The following is a 17,263-nucleotide window of genomic DNA, read 5'->3' on the forward strand; positions in this document are numbered from 1 at the left end:
TCAAAATATCATTAGTTTTTTGTTCATTATACATTTGAAATTTTGGGCTTGATTTTTCACAATAAACACTTTTAAAGAACTCAATGGGAGATTTGGGTTGTTCTTGCGTTTTCAACCCTTATTGCAAAAACGTCCCCAACAATATTATAATTTTTTTTCAAATAATATACATATTTTTGCAAGTCAAATGTAGAGCTATCGCTGCAATCACAAAAGTTTGTTTCAAAATCTGGTCGATAACCTTCTCTTTTCTTTTATCTTTTTAATGTGGGTATATAAAGCATCTTTTTTTTTTTTCTTTTTTTTTTTGAGAATGAGTATATATAGCATCTTGATGTTAGTGAATTAAATTTTGATAAAATTCAAATTCACCCACTTTAATGTAAGATTAAAAAAAATAAATAAATACGATAAGTGGACTGCTGCATGACCCAGAAGTGGTTGACCATACGTGAGCCACATGGACAACGTGGCAGTCAATTCAGTTGTCGAATACAACAAATCAAATCCTGCGGTTTTGGCTCCCATAATCTAAACACATGCTCATCCACACCGTCCATCGTTTTTCAACTTTAACACGAATGAAAGAAACCGCGTCCTAAACTCCTAATTCCTAGGCTATGAACCCGGGGCCTTGTCCGATCCGGTTTAACTCGGATCGTTTTGCTGCTCACATATACATAAATACCATTATTTGTCAATTAGTACTTTTTTTTGTTCGTGTTCCTCGTAAAACTAAAAGGTTCCCAGAAAGAAAACGATCGAGAAAGAGATCCAAGAATTATTCCTCAAATCTTTTGATCTCTTTTCTGTTTTTGGAATCTGTCCCTTTCGATTCCCAAAAATGCCTCGAGGGACAATTGAAGTTCTTCTTGTTAGTGCTAAGGGACTTGAAAACACCGACTTTCTCAGTAAGTTTTTTTCTTCTCAATTCTCAATTTCCCATCGTTTTCTCTTTTGAATATTCAATTTTGATCGGTTTGGATTGGACCCTTTTGATATATTGTCTTCTATAAGATCTGGGGCTCTGTTTGGTAGCTAAGAAACTGGAGGAAATTAAAGAAAATGTAGTATTGTAAATGATGTTTGTGTGAAACAATTTCTTTACGTAAGTTATCATGATCGGACAATCAAACCAATCCAAATATCCTGATGAATATAGCTCATCATACTTAATTAAAATATGCTTGCCAATAGCCATAATTGTTTCTTGGTTTTCCTGTTTGTTTTTTTTTTTTTTTTTTTTTTTCAAAGAGGTTCCTGTTTGAATTGATGAGGTTTAAATGAATATGAGCAGATGACATGGATCCTTATGTCATTCTCATTTGCCGCAGTCAGGAGCAAAAAAGCAGTGTTGCATCAGGTAAGCTCTCTCTATTTAGCTCTAATTTTTGTATGTCTACGTTTCATCTTGATGGAACAGATATTTGACATAATTTCTACCAAGAAAAAATAATTCCTGTAGTGATATGTTTACAGAATCAGATGTTATGTTCATGTTCTTTTATTATAGAGAAGATGGGCTAGGTAATCCTCTCTATTTTTGATAAATGATCTGTGCAGGAAAAGGGACACAGCCAGAGTGGAACGAGAGTTTTGTCTTTACCATTTCGGATGGTGCTTCAGAACTCACACTGAAGATAATGGACAGTGATACCGGCACTGCAGACGATATTGTGGGAGAAGCAACGTGAGTATCCCAATCTGCAGAATTTTCTTTGATCTAAGTTTGCCATATGTTCGCCCTCTTCTACTTATCAGCTTAGACATTTTGGGATTTAGACAAGAATTAAAATGGAGCATTTTTTTTAATTAAATTTATATTTATTTAATATTTTTATATTATAATATAATTATTTAAAATATATTTTTCTTGTCTTTTGATATGCAAATTAACTAATTAAATTTTTGTTTTCAAGTTCTTTAATATCTCATTTTCAATCGATAGTATAGATAATCTACTTAATTTTTTTTGAGATATTATCGATCTTAGAAATCATTTTATTAATTTTAATTTTGAAAAATTTCTTTCTGCAGAAGCAACTATAACAGGTATGGTTAGTAAAATTCTATTTAGAAATGAGTCTAACATTTTTATATAATTTAGTATGAGAATTTGAATATATTCTTTTATTTGTAAAATTGCTGTTAAAACTTTTAATTCTAAAAATAAATCTAAACCATCAATATCATAATAAACATCATATTTGAGAAAAGATTCAAGTTTAAGACATTATTTTCAAACTATCATCATCTAACTGAGAGAGAGGCGGAGAGCAAGAGTGAGACAGAGAAAAGGTATGAGTATATTTTAGGGATTTGAGATTTTTTATTTGTTTTGATTTGAGATTGTTTTGTGGGTAATTTTTTGGATCGGATTTGCATTTTATTCGGTTGATTTTTTATTTGTCTAGATGTGGATGATATTTTTGGGATAATTGATTTTGTTTAGACTAAAGAATTTTTCGGGGTACTAATGTTTACAAGGATGTTCCAAGTTTTTTGTTCTTTAGTCACAAGGATGTATCAGATTTTTTAGAGTTTCATCTTAAACTAAAAAAAATTTCTACTACCCCTTCTTTTTCAAAATTTTGGGGGCCCTTTTCACTTTGGGGTCTTAGGCAATAGTCTAATTGGCCTAGTGGAAGGATCGGCCTTGCTACTTATCTTCATTGCAATTGGGGTTAAGGATAAAAAGGTTAACAGTGTGTCTAGAATATGAAAGCTTAGGGTGGTCTTCTTCGTGGGAAACCAAACTATAAATAATTAAATTTGAATAAAGACTAAAGTACACTTTCGGCACTTAAAGTTTGAGATTGTTTTCATTTTGGCCCTTTACGTTTTACAATTTTCATTTTGCACGTTTATCTTTGATTATTTTTTCATATTGACTTTGCCGTTCATTTTCGTTAGTAATTAGACCTTCTATAAACTGTTTTTTTGCCTACAACAACAATGAGATTCTTGCATTCTACAACATCTTAGAGCTAGTATTCCATGAAATAGTTAAACAAGAATGACACACAATGGTCAAATTACTAATGAAATGGATGGCAGGGACAATTTGAAAATAGAATCAAACATAAAGGGCCAAAGTAAATATTTTGAAACACAAAAGACTAAAATGAAAACAACCCCAAACTTAAGAGCCAAAAGTGTACTTTACTCTCTAATCAAACTTCTCACAATAATTATTTCATTGAGAACCTACATTGTTTACAGAACTCATTAATAATAACACTCCCAAAAAGCAACCTAATGATAAATATAGAACTTGCATTATTTATATACTCACTAGATAACTAACACTCCTAAAAAACAAATTAATGATATATTAACCTATATTCAAATGACATCTAACCATCCGAGTAACAATTTTAACCTATATTAACAACTTTGGCTTATTGAGTTGGCCTACTGTTTAAATTTAAATAATCCAAATGTGAGTACAACTAGAGTTGTCCAACTCAACCGGAGGTCCAACCCACCCTATAAATCCAAACAGACTTGGGCCGACCGCCACTACTTTGGTAGTCAGCAGCGAGTCTAGTTCTCTAGAAACCGAAACCATCGGTTCGGTCTTGGATCTTCTCCCAAAACCTGAAGAAACCTGATCCAATCGAGATATAGAGCATTTCTCGACGAGATTTTTTAGATTTGGTGAGATCTCAGCCATTTCCGGTGAGATCTTAGCTAGATCCATGACATCTCCATCGGATTTGGCTAGATCTCACTGGATCTAGTGAGACTTTGCCAAATCTAGCAAAATTTCACCAATTTTTGCTATTAACTCTTCGGATTTTGGCTGATTTTTAGATATCCAACTTTGACTGAACTGACCACCATCCGTTGAAAGTCGGATCCGCCCGATCCGATCAACCACTCCAATCAATGGGGGGTTGAAATTTTGACCACCCTAGTCGGGTTGGTTCTGGGTTGGGCACAAACTCAACCCGGACCGACCTGTGAATAGGCCTAAATACAACTCCTTATCACTCTATCTGGAAACTATCAACACATAACAGCTTGACATCTTATGCTATGAAAGTCATTTTCCAGATTAAAGCATTTCCTTTTACTTAATTGCATTATTCCTTATTAATATATTCTTCCATAGTTCTATCATTCTTACTTATCAAAATATATATATATATATATATATATATATATATATATATATATATATATATATATATTCTTCCATAGTTCCTCCATATACCAACAGAGAGTTGCATCCCCTAGGAAAACTTGGTTAGTATTGACCTTGGATATTACTCAAAAGTCACTGCATTGCATTTTACATAGGTTTTGACGGAATAAAGTTAGTAGTTTGTGTTTGTATCAACGTAATCACAGGCAATATATAAATGTGAGCAATTCCGTAAATTCTAAATACTGTTGGTTTAGCAAGTGTTAGAAAAAATAGGTAAGAAACTCTTCAAGTTACAGAAGACTTCAATGGACTCATCAATCTTGTGCAAAAAATAAAAATAAAAATAAAAATATTTCGGGAACTTCTGAATTCATCACCGTGCCCAAAAAAAAAAATGCTTGTAGCACGGAGAAGTAGATTGGATATATTCATGCTCCTTTGTTTTAGAGTTAGCAAGAACCAAATTTTGTTTTGGAGCATAGATACTAACTGCTGCCCACATAGTAGGTGAAAATGAAGATATAGACAGAAGCAAAGATCATCAAAATTTGAACTTGTTATGATATTTTGATGATATTAAATGGGTTTTCTTGAAAAACACTAAAAGAACCAAATATTATTTGCTTTATGGTCCTTGCAGCGTTCCACTAGAGCCGTTGTTTATGGAAGGAAGCCTCCCTCCAACAGCATACAATGTAGTTAAGGACCAAGAGTTTCGTGGAGAGATTAGGGTGGGCCTCACTTTCACTCCTGAGGTAATCCTCTTTTTTATAGCTTAACTGATCACAGATGCCCTGTAGGACTATTTTCTTTATGCAAATGTTATTGTATACATTTGTTTAGTCTACAAAGTAATATTCACATTGTTTTCTTAACTTAAATGTAAAAGCATGATGATAATAATATTAATGAGCTAATCGAAGCTTTGATTGCCTGTTCATTATAGGAACGTCATGACCGGGAGTTCCATGTGGAAGAGGAAACCTACGGTGGATGGAAACAGTCTGCATATACAGACTAATTAAGTCTTATTTAGCAGCTTTATGATCTGGGGATTAAAATAAATAGATGCTCTTCAATTGATTTCAGTTTTCCCTTTCCATTATTAATGTGTTGTAATTCAAGAACGTTTTCTATCATGGTGGGATTGAGTAAGTTATTTGGTTTGAACTATGCGATTAACCATTATGTTGCCGTGTTTTGTGATTGCACTAATTTTGTCAAATCAAGTTGAATTAATATGCTTATGCTGGTAGGGAATGGGGATGGAATAGTCCTAGATTTGGATCTTCTCGAACTATAAGAAAGATAAATAATAAAAAAATTTAAAAAAAAAAGGTAAATTCCACCAACATACCCTAAGATTTTGGTAAATACCAAATCCAAGACATATCAAAATTGACCAATTTAGTCCTTAAAAAACAATTTAATCTCTAACCCTATTACCCTCTATTAATTTCTCTATCTTCTCACTGTAACTCTCTTTCCTGCGTTCCTCTTCTCTCCTCATTTCAATCATCCCAATCTCTCTAATCTTAGATTAACCACAACCACTATCACATCAAACTAATAAAAATCCAATTTTACCCATTTGAATCCTCAAACAAAAACCTAGATCCAAAAATCCCATAGCAAACCTACCACCACCACCAAAAACCACCACCGGCCACAAAACCAAGCCAAACTCACAGCAACAAAACCCAAATCATCCAACAAAATCCAAATCCCAAAAATCCATAACAAACCCACAACCACCCCCATTGCAAATCCACCCTAGATCGCCCACCACCACCACTAGCCACAAACCCCAGCCAAACCCATAGCAACAAACCCAAATCCTCCAACAAAACCTAAATTCAAAAAAATCCATATCAAACCAACTCACCACATCGGAACACACAATTACCCTATTGCAAATCTACCCCAAATTGGAACCCACCACCACCACTAGCCACAAAACCCAAATAAGAAAACTCAAAAACTCACAACAAACCCATTACTGCAGTTACTTGAGAGCACACCATTGTCATTGCCTGAGAGAAGAAAGAGATAGTGAAAGGGTGAGTCATAGAGAAGGGTTGGCTTGGAGAAAGAGGGATGAGAGAGGAGAGGCCTGAGAGAAATAGAGAGTAGGAACTGGGAACACAGAGAGAGAGAGAGAGAGACTCCAGAAATAAAGATTTTTTAGATAGCTAATTAAACCCATGTAAGCATATGGTGGTGGATGCATCCAGACGGGTAAGCTCAGTTTAAGGTTCAAATCTTGCAGCAAGGCAAATTATAGATTATATAAGTGCATAAATCTCTTGCTAAATGCATTACACGAAGCTATTACAATTGCAAAAATCTCCTTTACTCCAAGCCAATTACGATCAAAGTGTGAATGAGTCGTCCTTATGCACTGGAATTACAATTGCCTTGGTCTATCCAACATACCTTTAAAATGCACTGGAATTAATATGAACGACGGAGCTGAAGTCATGAATAACTCAGCTCTATTGATGTTAACATAAGACGCCAATGTGCTCATTTTGTGACCCTTTCACATTCATATAACTTTGGTCAATATTCATTTTAATAACTTCATTGTGTCCCAATGGGCTGTGTGTTTGGAACCATAGACAGCATAGTTGCTAGGTGTTAAAATTAGCTGCCCGATTCTCATTCGGATTCAGAATTTGTCAATTACATTTGAATAATGAGTGAATAACCTGACGATCCATTTGGGCCAAAGAAAAAAACGAAAGAAAAATTCTTACAACAGTTAAAGAGTGACTCAAATTCTTTCTTTTTTTATGGCTCCTAGATCTTCTAAGCATATAAAACAGACCGTCGTGGTCTAATTACAAACATTACAAAAGACAAATTGCGAGGGGCACTTCGCTGGGATTCAAAAAGTAGAGTACTGCTGATTACCCCAACGAAGTAGGTGTCTTTTTTTCTAAGAGTTAACCTTTCCATGAAGGTCCTTATTGCCCTCCAAGCAAGGCTGAGAACCAATTCCACTGCAACTCGGCAAGCTCACAGTTCCTGGGGGCGAGAGTGAAGAACTCATGGATGGTTGATGTCCTGTCTCAGATTTTTCTGGTAGATCAAAATGGGAAGTAATATCATTTTGGAAAAAGTTGTGTGAGCCAAAATCTGGCAATGCCAAACCACTATCCCTCCTCGTGTGAGAGATGTCAAGTTCTTCCTGGAAATATCCTTGTGCCAAATTATCTTCCACAGGTATTGCACCTGTGAGAGTCTTGAATGCAAATTCTAGGCATGGGTCAGACCAAGAATCACTGAAGGGAAAGGGTAGCTCCTGTGGTTCTGGCATTATTTCAGTTTCAGGCAACTGCAGTTGCTCTTCAGGAACAACTTGGACTTCAACTGCAGGAGGCTTTTCGCTCTTGTTTGATGAATCTCCAAGTAATGGAGTGTCTATGATGGTAGAAGCATGATGTGCGAACTCCATGTGAAGTCCAGCCTCAAGCTGCTGAGATGCTCCATCTGCCAAAACCAAAGGTACAGTGGCTTCAATTTCACAAGTCTCTCTACTTGTATTTTGAAGAGCTTGTTCACTGGAAATGGTGTTTGCCATTATCTCAAGTTCAAATTCAGCAACTCGTTTTGAAGACCGATGAGGCAAGTTAAGCTCTTTCTTGTTCATGGATTTCTTCAAGTTGACCTGAGTTTTTCTATTGCTGCTCTTTTTTATTCCACCCTCAAGGGAGTTTTCGATTTGCAGAATGTCAGCTGAAGGCGTCAAAACATGCCCATCATTAGAAGTGCTCTCCAGTGGTAACGCACCTGTAAGAGTCTTGATTGCGAATTCTAGGCATGGGTCTGACCAAGAATTCTGAACCAGACAGTGCTCTTGTTCTTCTAGTTTCTCCTCATCCACTTTTTCAGTTTCCAGCATCTCCAGTTGCTCTATGCTAGTAGCTTGGTTTTTTTTATGAGGCTCTTTGCTCTTGTCTGATAGCTCTCCATGTAATCCATCATTCATATCCAGAGAAGATTGAGGTGCATTCATTGTTTCTTGCTCATCCTTGAACTGCTGAGATGCTTCATTTGACAAACTATTTGTGGCCAAACATGTATCTGGACTGGTTCCACTTTCACCAAACTTCCTACTTGAAACTTGAAAAGCTTGGTGACTGGAAACTGAGTTGACAATCTGCTCAGGTTCAAGCCCAGCAAGTCGTTTCGAAGACCGGAAAGGCAAATTAAACTCTTTCTTCTTCCTGGATTTGCTCGAGTTAATCTGATTTTTCCTAGTGCTTCTCTTTTCCTTCACATTCTCAAAGCCATTCTTCTCTTGCAGGGTATCAACTGTAGGAGTTAAAACAGGCTCAGATTTAGCAGGGAGACTTTCTGGTTGACCTTTTCTCTTGGATCCATTAGCTTTTAGCAATGCTGACCTGTCCGGATTTGAATTTTCTTTAATTTCAACGAACTCATTTGTATTCCCTATCAAATTCTTGTCTTGAACAATCTGAATTGTGGGAGCAAAAGCATCTCCCTGTTCAGCAGATACTTTATTTCCTTGCCCTCTCTTTGTGCTCTTGCCTTCAGCTGCTTGTAAGCTGCTCTTATCAGAACTTCCCTTACCTTTTTTTGATAGAGCTGAGGTACCCTTACCTTTTAATGATAGAGCAGAACTTCCCTTACCTGCAGTTAAGTAAAACATAGAAAGCAATGCAGCTTAGAAATAATTGATTCATTATCGGCCCACTCTGACTTGGACTGACTAATATATTTGGACAATCATGTTATGAGAATTGTTCATCATCTATGACCTCTCACCTGCAAAAAGCCTCCGTCTGGTTGCTGGGTGATTTAATTTCTGCCTTTTAGCTGCAGATGATGGCTATAAAATGGGCAAAAAGAAAAGAAGAAAACAAAATTATAAATATAAATCATCCTCCCTAGTAATGTTGCAACTGCAAAAAATAATGGAAAAATCTAACAAACCCAGTATGATTTTCTAAGATTTTGTGTGTGTGGTTTTATAAGATTGTTAGCATCCAATAAATATGATTTCCCAAGATAGTAGCCATATCCATATGGTTATAGTTGCATTCTATGAGAATCAGGCTTGATTTGGGGGATTTTAGTATTCAGAATATTTTTAATAACGGAACTTTGGCAAATAACTATTGGTGTTTGTGGAGGCAGGTAAAAGAGGATGCATTAGAGGTGAGCCAACTTTTTACTACATGGATGGTTTTTCCATCATTTGCTATGAGGATATAAAGTTGGCATGCTTGAAATTGAACCTGTGACAATACGAAAGAACAAAATCTAAAAGCACAAAAGAAGGCTCCATTTATTTCACCTGAAAATAATTTCCGACCGTAAAATATTTCCTGGAAAAGAAATATTGTTTGGTTGCATTCCTAAAAAATGCTTTGGAAAGTTTCAACTACTTTCTCACGTTTTCTTCGCTCCCCAACAGATAAAAAATAAACATATCACAACACAAACAATCGAAAAAAAAACTTAATAATAATTAATAAGAATAAAAAAAAAGAAGTTATAATTTGAAATGAATAATGAGAAAGAGCGAGAGAGGGTGAGATCAGGATTTCAGATGCAACAGATCCCAAGCTTGATCACCAAACCCCACAATTGAAGCCCATCACACCAGCGAACCGAAAGTATATTGCTGACACAACCTTGCTGTCAGTATAGTTGCGGTGTTGTCACAAGATTTTGGCCGTAACTTTGCTGGGCCACTTCACACGCTACCGCCATCAACTTCATGAGTTGCCGTTTGCCTGGTTGTCTCTGTGGGCCCCCTAGAGCCGCCGCTGGAGAGAGAGAGAGAGAGAAGAAAAGAAAGAAGGGTTTGGTCTAGGCCTTTGGTCTAACTGTAGAGAGAGGGCGTAAAATATTTGGACTGAAAATAGGGATTTAAAATGATTTACAGTAAAATGCCCAAAACTTTCACTCAACCTGAAGATATTTTCAAGTTGACCAGCATTTTCAATCAAACCAAACACCTAATATTTTCGGGTGTAACAAATGCAGCCTAAGTTTAAAACGAAGAAAGAACTAGAGATTAGTTTTACACAGGATGAATGGAGAGTTGTTCAAAGAATAATACAGTAAAATGGAAAATGGTAATGCATATAGTTTTTGCACAGCCTTAAGGAAGAAACGAGGTGGTTATTCTTTTTGGGACTGGAAGCGGTCGTTAATCAACAATAATTAGTATGTTGTCTCATTGTTTGAGAAACTTATTACTATTGGTAGGTTATAAAACTGAGCATTGTAAGGTGTTATATGACAAGTTTTAAGAATTTCATATAAAATTGAGTTAAAATATGGGGGGAAATCATTGCATAAATTAAATAATGGCATGATCTGGCAACCTTAATACATTACTTGTTACTTCTGTAAACGTTGTTTGAAGCAACAGCATCAGCTTCAACCACTTAGGAAGGGTTTGCTAACCGAATATTGGATGCATAGGCGCAATGGTGTTATGTAATGATGTATTATACTATTTTGGATCCATCAAACTTGATCTCAATTATTGTTTGAATTTTTATGGGTAAGCTACATATGCACTTAAAAAGTCTTGAACCCATGATTTTTGTTTGAACAAAACTGCAAAATGAACATTTGACACCAAATGCCTAAGGTGTGTACGACAATAATGCTTGTCCATATATATATACATATGATTCTTTTTGAAATACTGATTCTTTAACCAAATTGTAGTAAAAATTTTGAAGAGGGAGAAAGAAGTTTTACATACATTGTATTCCTCCTGTTTCTAAGTATAAAGATGGTTTTTTCACCCTACCTTTTCTATAGTTTATATGAAACTAAAATTTTATCCAATGTTATAATGCTACAGATTCAGCTATTAAATGCAATCATAGGGTGTCATCTTAAATTTCAGCAGCACATCAATAAATAAGCTACAAGTAATGTGTATCAGAACCTTAGTTATGAAATCCAATGTTCAATTCAGTTTACTCTTAGTCTTCTCTGGTTTGATTTTTTCCCTGATAAGTTTCTATGGTTTGATTTGAAATGCTCCTGACCTCTTTATGGCATTTCCATGTTTGCTAGTTCAGTATTACCATAAAAGAATACCTTTTAGATTTCTACTACAATAATTTTAGCTACATTAGTCATATTTCAAACTTATTTTGGTCAATGGTATTTTTCTTTTCTAAGTAAACATGAGGCATCATCCCTTTCTAACATCCTGAAAACTTACAGAATATGACTATTAATTCAAAATTTTTACACATAGTATGCATACTAATACTGATAACTTAGTAAATGCATAGAACCCACAGATCAAACATGAAGGTAACTGGGCATGTTTACTGTCAAAGGAAAGAAGGAATGACAGAGAGAACAATAATGCTGAAAACAGCAAAACACAGTATTCATTTACGGAAGCACCAAATAAGGTGCAGACTTACTGATATGTCACTGTTAATCAACTCTGCATTGTTAATGCAACTTTTCTTTGGTTTCAATGCATGTCTACTAATCTCTCCACTTTCTAGATAGCGCAAAACATCCTTTTTGGAGCGGAAAACATATCCACTTTTGGGATCCTTGTAATACTGTAGCAAGTAGGTACCAATCAAATTTCATATGTAGTGGTAATATTTTGAAAACATTAATACATAATTCGTTAAATAAATTGCACATAGTTGACAACTGTCTACGCTAGATAGGATGCACATTTGGCATAGATACACACTCGTCTTTATGTGTGTGCAGGTGTGAAGAAGGAAGAGAGGGGGAGGGAGAAGAAAAGCACTGCAACTGGATCAAACAGTAGCATAAGAAATTCCGTACCGGGTCCCTTCTAATTCCATGTGCATTCTTTTTAATCTTGATTTCCTTTATCCACCCGCGTGGTAAATCCTCCACCTTATGCTTCTCAACCGCAACCTACATAATACTTTAGTTATCAGATGTATATCTGATCAAACTTTTTTTTTTTTTTTTTTATAAGTAGATGTATATCTGATAAAACTAATGGCACAAACATAATCCATGTGTACAAAACAAAATTATACCATTACTTCAGTATATTATGGAACAAATGTTTCTCACTAATGCTGCATAAATGATTACTGACTTTTCTCCAGATATGAAACAAAGATTTTTACTTTTGATATATTGAGCCACCCATGAGGCTGCAAAGGAATGCCTTGGGAAATGTTTCATCTCCAAGATTAATATTCAATCACCTAAGTTTGTCAAAATTTTACCAAGCATCAACCATCTGCTTCCGTTTGTTGTCTTAACATATTTTTTTGTGGTCAGTTGCTTCTACTGTAACTCCATAGAAATTGAAAAAATAGAGATTCTATGTAGTTGTATGACATATTTTATGAGAGTTTTCCTGAGTCACTGGTAGTTATTCAGAGAAGTGAGAGAAGTTCTGTGGTAAAATCTCCACTGTCCCACACCTAAAATCCTTGCAGAAAGAAGTTAAAGGTTGGGTGATAACATTATTTAGCTTTTTGGCAGGTTGTACTTTCATCTTGATGATCTGATATTGATCCATAGTTATGACAATGATAAAGTTATGTTGGCTTGCTTTTGGGTATCACCAAAATAGTTTCTTTCACACCGAAACTTCCATCAGGAGCAGGGAAACCAAATTACTAGATTTAAAGATGCAGGAGGCAACCCGATTCAAGATAACTTTCCAATCAACTCCAAAAACAAACCAGGGTCCAGAAAAATCCAGGCAGAAAGAGTTAACAAAAAAATACAAATTTAATCTCAATTCTGCTTTCTGCACATATTTTCTGGAGTCATTGAACATATTTGTTATTACAAAGTAGTCAAATTAAGCAGCAATATCATGGATTAGCTGACAAGAACTGGAGAGAGACCTCCAGGAAAAGAAAGAGGAAAATACAGTGGAAGCTCACAAGAAAGCCATATAATTCTCTTCCTGAGAATGTTTTGTTTTTTGGTGGTTTGATGTTTAAACTTTAAATTGAGTTTGGATTATATTTTCCTTTGGGCTCTGCTGCCCAGCTTTTCTGAGATCATACAGATTTTGTTATATGGTTTCACCATGCATATTTGCTTAGTTATACTTTTTATTCTTGCATCTTTCAGTTGGTCGTGACTTTTGTATTCACAAATTTTCTAATATCTTATCCATTAAAAAATAAAAAACCAAAACTGAGGAAAAATGCCCCTATGATCTATTATTAAACATGAAATAACTTTATAACCTTATAAGGTACAAAAACTATCCAAATTTGAAAATTCACTGTTACTGAGAGAGAGAGAGAGAGAGAGAGAGAGAGAGAGAGAGAGAGAAAAGTCTATTAATGAAACTAAGGGGCCGGGGGGGGGGGGGGGGGGCACCCAAAAAATAAGACAATTAATTTAAAGAATAATAAAGTTTAAAAGAATAAACTTTGCTCACCGAAGACATGCCATTATCTGTCTTCCTCTTTTTGGACGTAGAGGTTTTGCGCTTTATAGTTTTGAGATATCGCAATACCTCTGGCTTGGAATAGAATCTACATCCAGCCAAGGGATCAATGTAACACTGCAACAAGAATACAGTCATAAAAAATAATAATAATAATAATAATAAATGCATAATGTTGGAAGTAAAAATATAAATTGAAGTCCATAATTTTCTTAATATGTAATCACTTTCACCATATTAACTGAAGAGTATTTTTCATATCATTAGGAGGACAATTTTTTTCCCCCATAATCATACAATTAAATTTCTACAGTCAATAATCAAAAGATAGACTTGTTTGATAAAACAAGAAAAATATTGTATTTATTGGAGAGAATGGGGATCGAACAAAACAGTGTTAAGGGGGAAACTTAGTACAATATAACACAACAAAAATCATGACATGAGATATAATTTAGTTCCTGGCTTCCCGCATCAAAGAGTATGTAATTGCGTCACAATCAAGAATCCAGCTTTTCTGTTAGCAATTATTAAAACCGCTAGAGGACACTTCCTAGAACTCAGATTAAACCTTTTTACTGTTGATGACGTGGAACCTCACCAAGGCAGGGCCTTTTGGACCCACCCTTGCAGAATAAACCATAGATACATGACCCCACCAACCAAAACCGTGTATTAGGTAATCCAAAGGAACTCTTAATGGGGATTGAACCCAGGATGTCTAAGTCTACATCTCATCTCTAGCCTCCAACCACTAGACTGCATCTTAACGGTCTCAGTTTATACCTATTTAAAACAGGAACTAATCATACCTTGATTATTGTATGTCATGTAATCATCTTATTCAATTCATAAGAATAAATAACATAGCAGGAAATAGAAGGTATAAAATGTTAAAAGTTTCCAATTGAGGTGATTTTAAAAGTCTACAAGAGACCAATATACATAAAAAAGAGAAAGGAAATTTAATACATTATTAGCAGCAGCCTAGAAGTTCCCATTACAACCAACACAAAGGTGACTTAAGGGAAAAAATTCCACTAATTATGTATTTAAATACCAAAGATAGTAATTTCAGAGCATCAAAAATCACTAGCAGCTCATGTGTCATGCCAGTCATCAGACAGTAGTCATGCACTCCAGACTAACAGCTAAACCATTATTAGTGGAAAACCTGGTATTCCCCAACAGAACATGTATAGCCATGGGGTGGGGGGGGGGGGGGTGTTAAATATAAATTGGAAAATTTCCATTCAATGAATATACAAGAAGATCACCCAATAAATGTATATCATACCTTGTATTTTGCTCCAATTTTTGAACCACTGTGACGGGTCCTAACCTCCACATTCCAATCATTAGGTAACCAGTCAGGATGTTCATTTATTTTTACCACAATCTGTTAAAATGAAAAAGAAAAAAAAAAAATCATTGACTAAACATAGGCAAATTGGAGAGGTAAATGGTCAGTGAAGATAGGATGTTCAAATTTCATACTTACTGTTTTAGAACTGACTTTAGAGTGCCTTTCGATGCGTCTATTAGTTGGTTGAGGCTTTCCACTGTCACTTCTTCTGGATTTTATATAGTTTAGAACATCTTCCTTGGAGAAGAACTTCTGCCCAGTTTCCAAATTCTTGTATGACTACAAAAGCAAAATAAATATCATAAGCATTAGTGCAGCCCTATGACCAGATGATTGCTTCTACTGTTCTTAATCTTTCTTTTGTCTAAACATGGTAATGCTTCACATGATTATAACTTGAATTACTAGTGTAGAGACATTAATTTGTACATGATGGTTCTACAAGATCATGTCCAAAGATGGTAATCATAATGAAATGTCTACCATTTCTAGTCAGTTTCTGGTAGCCATACTATATGCAAGGTAGTAGCTTCTAACAAGATGTGAACAACCATACTGATATGAAAACAAGTGACACGCTGCTAAAGAAAGCTTCCACGGCAATTAGGGTCTCTGCTTCCTACCAATTGCGTGTACGTGTACGTGTATGTGTGCATGTCTGGGTTTTCCATGCCATGCAACTAGCAATTAACAATATATCTATCTCATGTAATTGAATAACCAGACTATGATCATCATTAATTGGTTAATTTAACCCAAAATCCAAATTCAGAAACAGCTTTATCCCCTATATTAACACATACACTATGGCCCACAATTAGTATATGTCCTAAAAACCTCTAATTATTTTTTTTATGTATATAAAAAAAAAAAACCTCTAAGTATGTACTAAATAATGCTCTAAGCTACATGCAATCCCTAAAAATTTAAAAAACAAAATTAAAATTTTATTTAAAAGATGGCAAAGCACTATAGTCCATACCACCATACTAAAATAACATTAGGTCTAACAGTAACAAATATTAGCAATAAAAAACACAAATATTTGATCATTCAGAAACTAATATTAATGTCTTTAAGTTCATATGCTGTGTGCATAACTGCACTTGAATCTGCATATACAGCTACAAAAGCTACATATCATACAAATTAAGTGCGAAAAATCCCCAAATTAAGCTGAAATGTAAGAGAATACCCTAATTTCGCGACCGGATTTTTGGACTTTGAGGTCGACGGTCCAGCCGGAAGGAAGCCAATCGGAGTAGTTCCGGGCCACCATGACACCGGAATAAAAGGTCTCCGGTGAGAAGTGGAGGGAAATCGGAGGGTTTTCTCCGACGATGAGTAACTTGGATGGAAAAAGTCAGTGAGTGGTTTGAGGTTTTTTCGGGTTCGTGAAAATGGGTTGGGAGAGTGAGAAATGGGAAGGAGTAATAAAATGTGAGAGATAGACAGATGGTAGTAGTACTAAATTAATTGGACCGCAATGAGTGTGAACAGAAGGCCACGTGTTGTTAAGAGAATGATTATGGATTATAAGAAAGAAAGAAGGCAAAGCTCTAAAGTCTAGTCTACTAATATACTACAGTTAAAAGGGCCCTTGGTGAAGAATAATAACATGACTTGGTCAAATAGTGGAGTTTCGGATTGGATTGAGTTGGGTGCTAGTGTTAAGACTTGAGAGTCGCGGGTCAACAATAGTAGGTTTACTTTCCTTTTTCTTTTTCTTTTTTGTTGTTTACCTAATATAAACATATTTATTTATGCCAATGATTAAGTACTTCTGAATTATTATAAATACGTACTCTTTCTCACCACTCTTTCATGATGCGATGGTTACTTTACAAGTATAAATATTTGTAAGGTGTGGAGTAAGGGTTTCACACACATATACACTTAAATTAGACTAGAGTAGAAATTTTATCTTATATCAAAAAATATAACTGTAGGTCTTACTAATTAAATTTGTTGTAGGACCCACAATTCATGTGAAATGAATAAGTACACATTTATGGTACTCCCGAAATATTTAATAATTTTCCATTTATTTTACCTATTTTCAATGTCTCAACAATCTTGTAATTTAAATGACCCTTATTTTCTCATTTAAATCATTTTTAAGTGTTTTTTAGCCCTTAATTTTTCCTTACAAATATTTATATCAAATTAAAATGATATTTTTTTTCTTGTTAAAGTATATTATATTTCTGCTTTATACAACGTTACAATCATTAGAGGGCAAAAGTGTATAAAAAAATCATTATGAAATTTTAAATAAACAGTCATTTAGTATAACAAACCATCAATAAAGACA

General features: G+C 34.9%; 2 protein-coding genes across 3 annotated transcripts; one reads left to right on the top strand and one right to left on the bottom strand.

Annotated features, from left to right (window-relative positions):
• Positions 1-595: 595 nt before the first annotated feature.
• Positions 596-5,378, top strand: LOC142611576 (elicitor-responsive protein 3). The gene is made up of 5 exons (XM_075783645.1): positions 596-911; positions 1,298-1,363; positions 1,564-1,690; positions 4,794-4,908; positions 5,100-5,378. Exons 1-5 carry the CDS (start codon positions 845-847, stop codon positions 5,172-5,174), a joined length of 450 nt encoding a protein of 149 aa, XP_075639760.1. The 5' UTR covers positions 596-844; the 3' UTR covers positions 5,175-5,378.
• Positions 5,379-6,791: 1,413 nt separating this feature from the next.
• LOC142613304 (uncharacterized) lies at positions 6,792-16,388 on the bottom strand. 2 transcript variants are annotated; one of them, XM_075785606.1, is made up of 8 exons: positions 16,145-16,388; positions 15,085-15,228; positions 14,881-14,982; positions 13,575-13,700; positions 11,975-12,070; positions 11,590-11,736; positions 8,948-9,011; positions 6,792-8,812 (listed from the first exon to the last, which is right to left on the bottom strand). In XM_075785606.1, exons 1-8 carry the CDS (start codon positions 16,226-16,228, stop codon positions 7,095-7,097), a joined length of 2,481 nt encoding a protein of 826 aa, XP_075641721.1. In that variant the 5' UTR covers positions 16,229-16,388; the 3' UTR covers positions 6,792-7,094. The 2 variants fall into 2 exon arrangements, with proteins under 2 accessions (XP_075641721.1, XP_075641722.1); XM_075785607.1 differs by lacking the exon at positions 11,590-11,736 and having other exon boundaries at positions 16,145-16,387.
• Positions 16,389-17,263: the final 875 nt, after the last annotated feature.

The sequence above is a fragment of the Castanea sativa genome, chromosome 10 (genome assembly GCF_040712315.1).
Source record: "Castanea sativa cultivar Marrone di Chiusa Pesio chromosome 10, ASM4071231v1".
NCBI classification, from domain to species: Eukaryota; Viridiplantae; Streptophyta; class Magnoliopsida; order Fagales; family Fagaceae; genus Castanea; species Castanea sativa.

Coding starts and splice junctions, on each gene's coding strand:
- LOC142611576 (XM_075783645.1), top strand. CDS start 845: ATGCCTCGAGGGACAATTGAAGTTCTTCTTGTTAGTGCTAAGGGACTT. Junction 912..1,297: donor TGAAAACACCGACTTTCTCA/GTAAGTTTTTTT, acceptor GAATATGAGCAG/ATGACATGGATCCTTATGTC. Junction 4,909..5,099: donor GCCTCACTTTCACTCCTGAG/GTAATCCTCTTT, acceptor TGTTCATTATAG/GAACGTCATGACCGGGAGTT.
- LOC142613304 (XM_075785606.1), bottom strand. CDS start 16,228: ATGGTGGCCCGGAACTACTCCGATTGGCTTCCTTCCGGCTGGACCGTC. Junction 13,701..14,880: donor AAATTGGAGCAAAATACAAG/GTATGATATACA, acceptor TTCTTGTTGCAG/TGTTACATTGATCCCTTGGC. Junction 9,012..11,589: donor TGATTAACAGTGACATATCA/GTAAGTCTGCAC, acceptor CCCATTTTATAG/CCATCATCTGCAGCTAAAAG.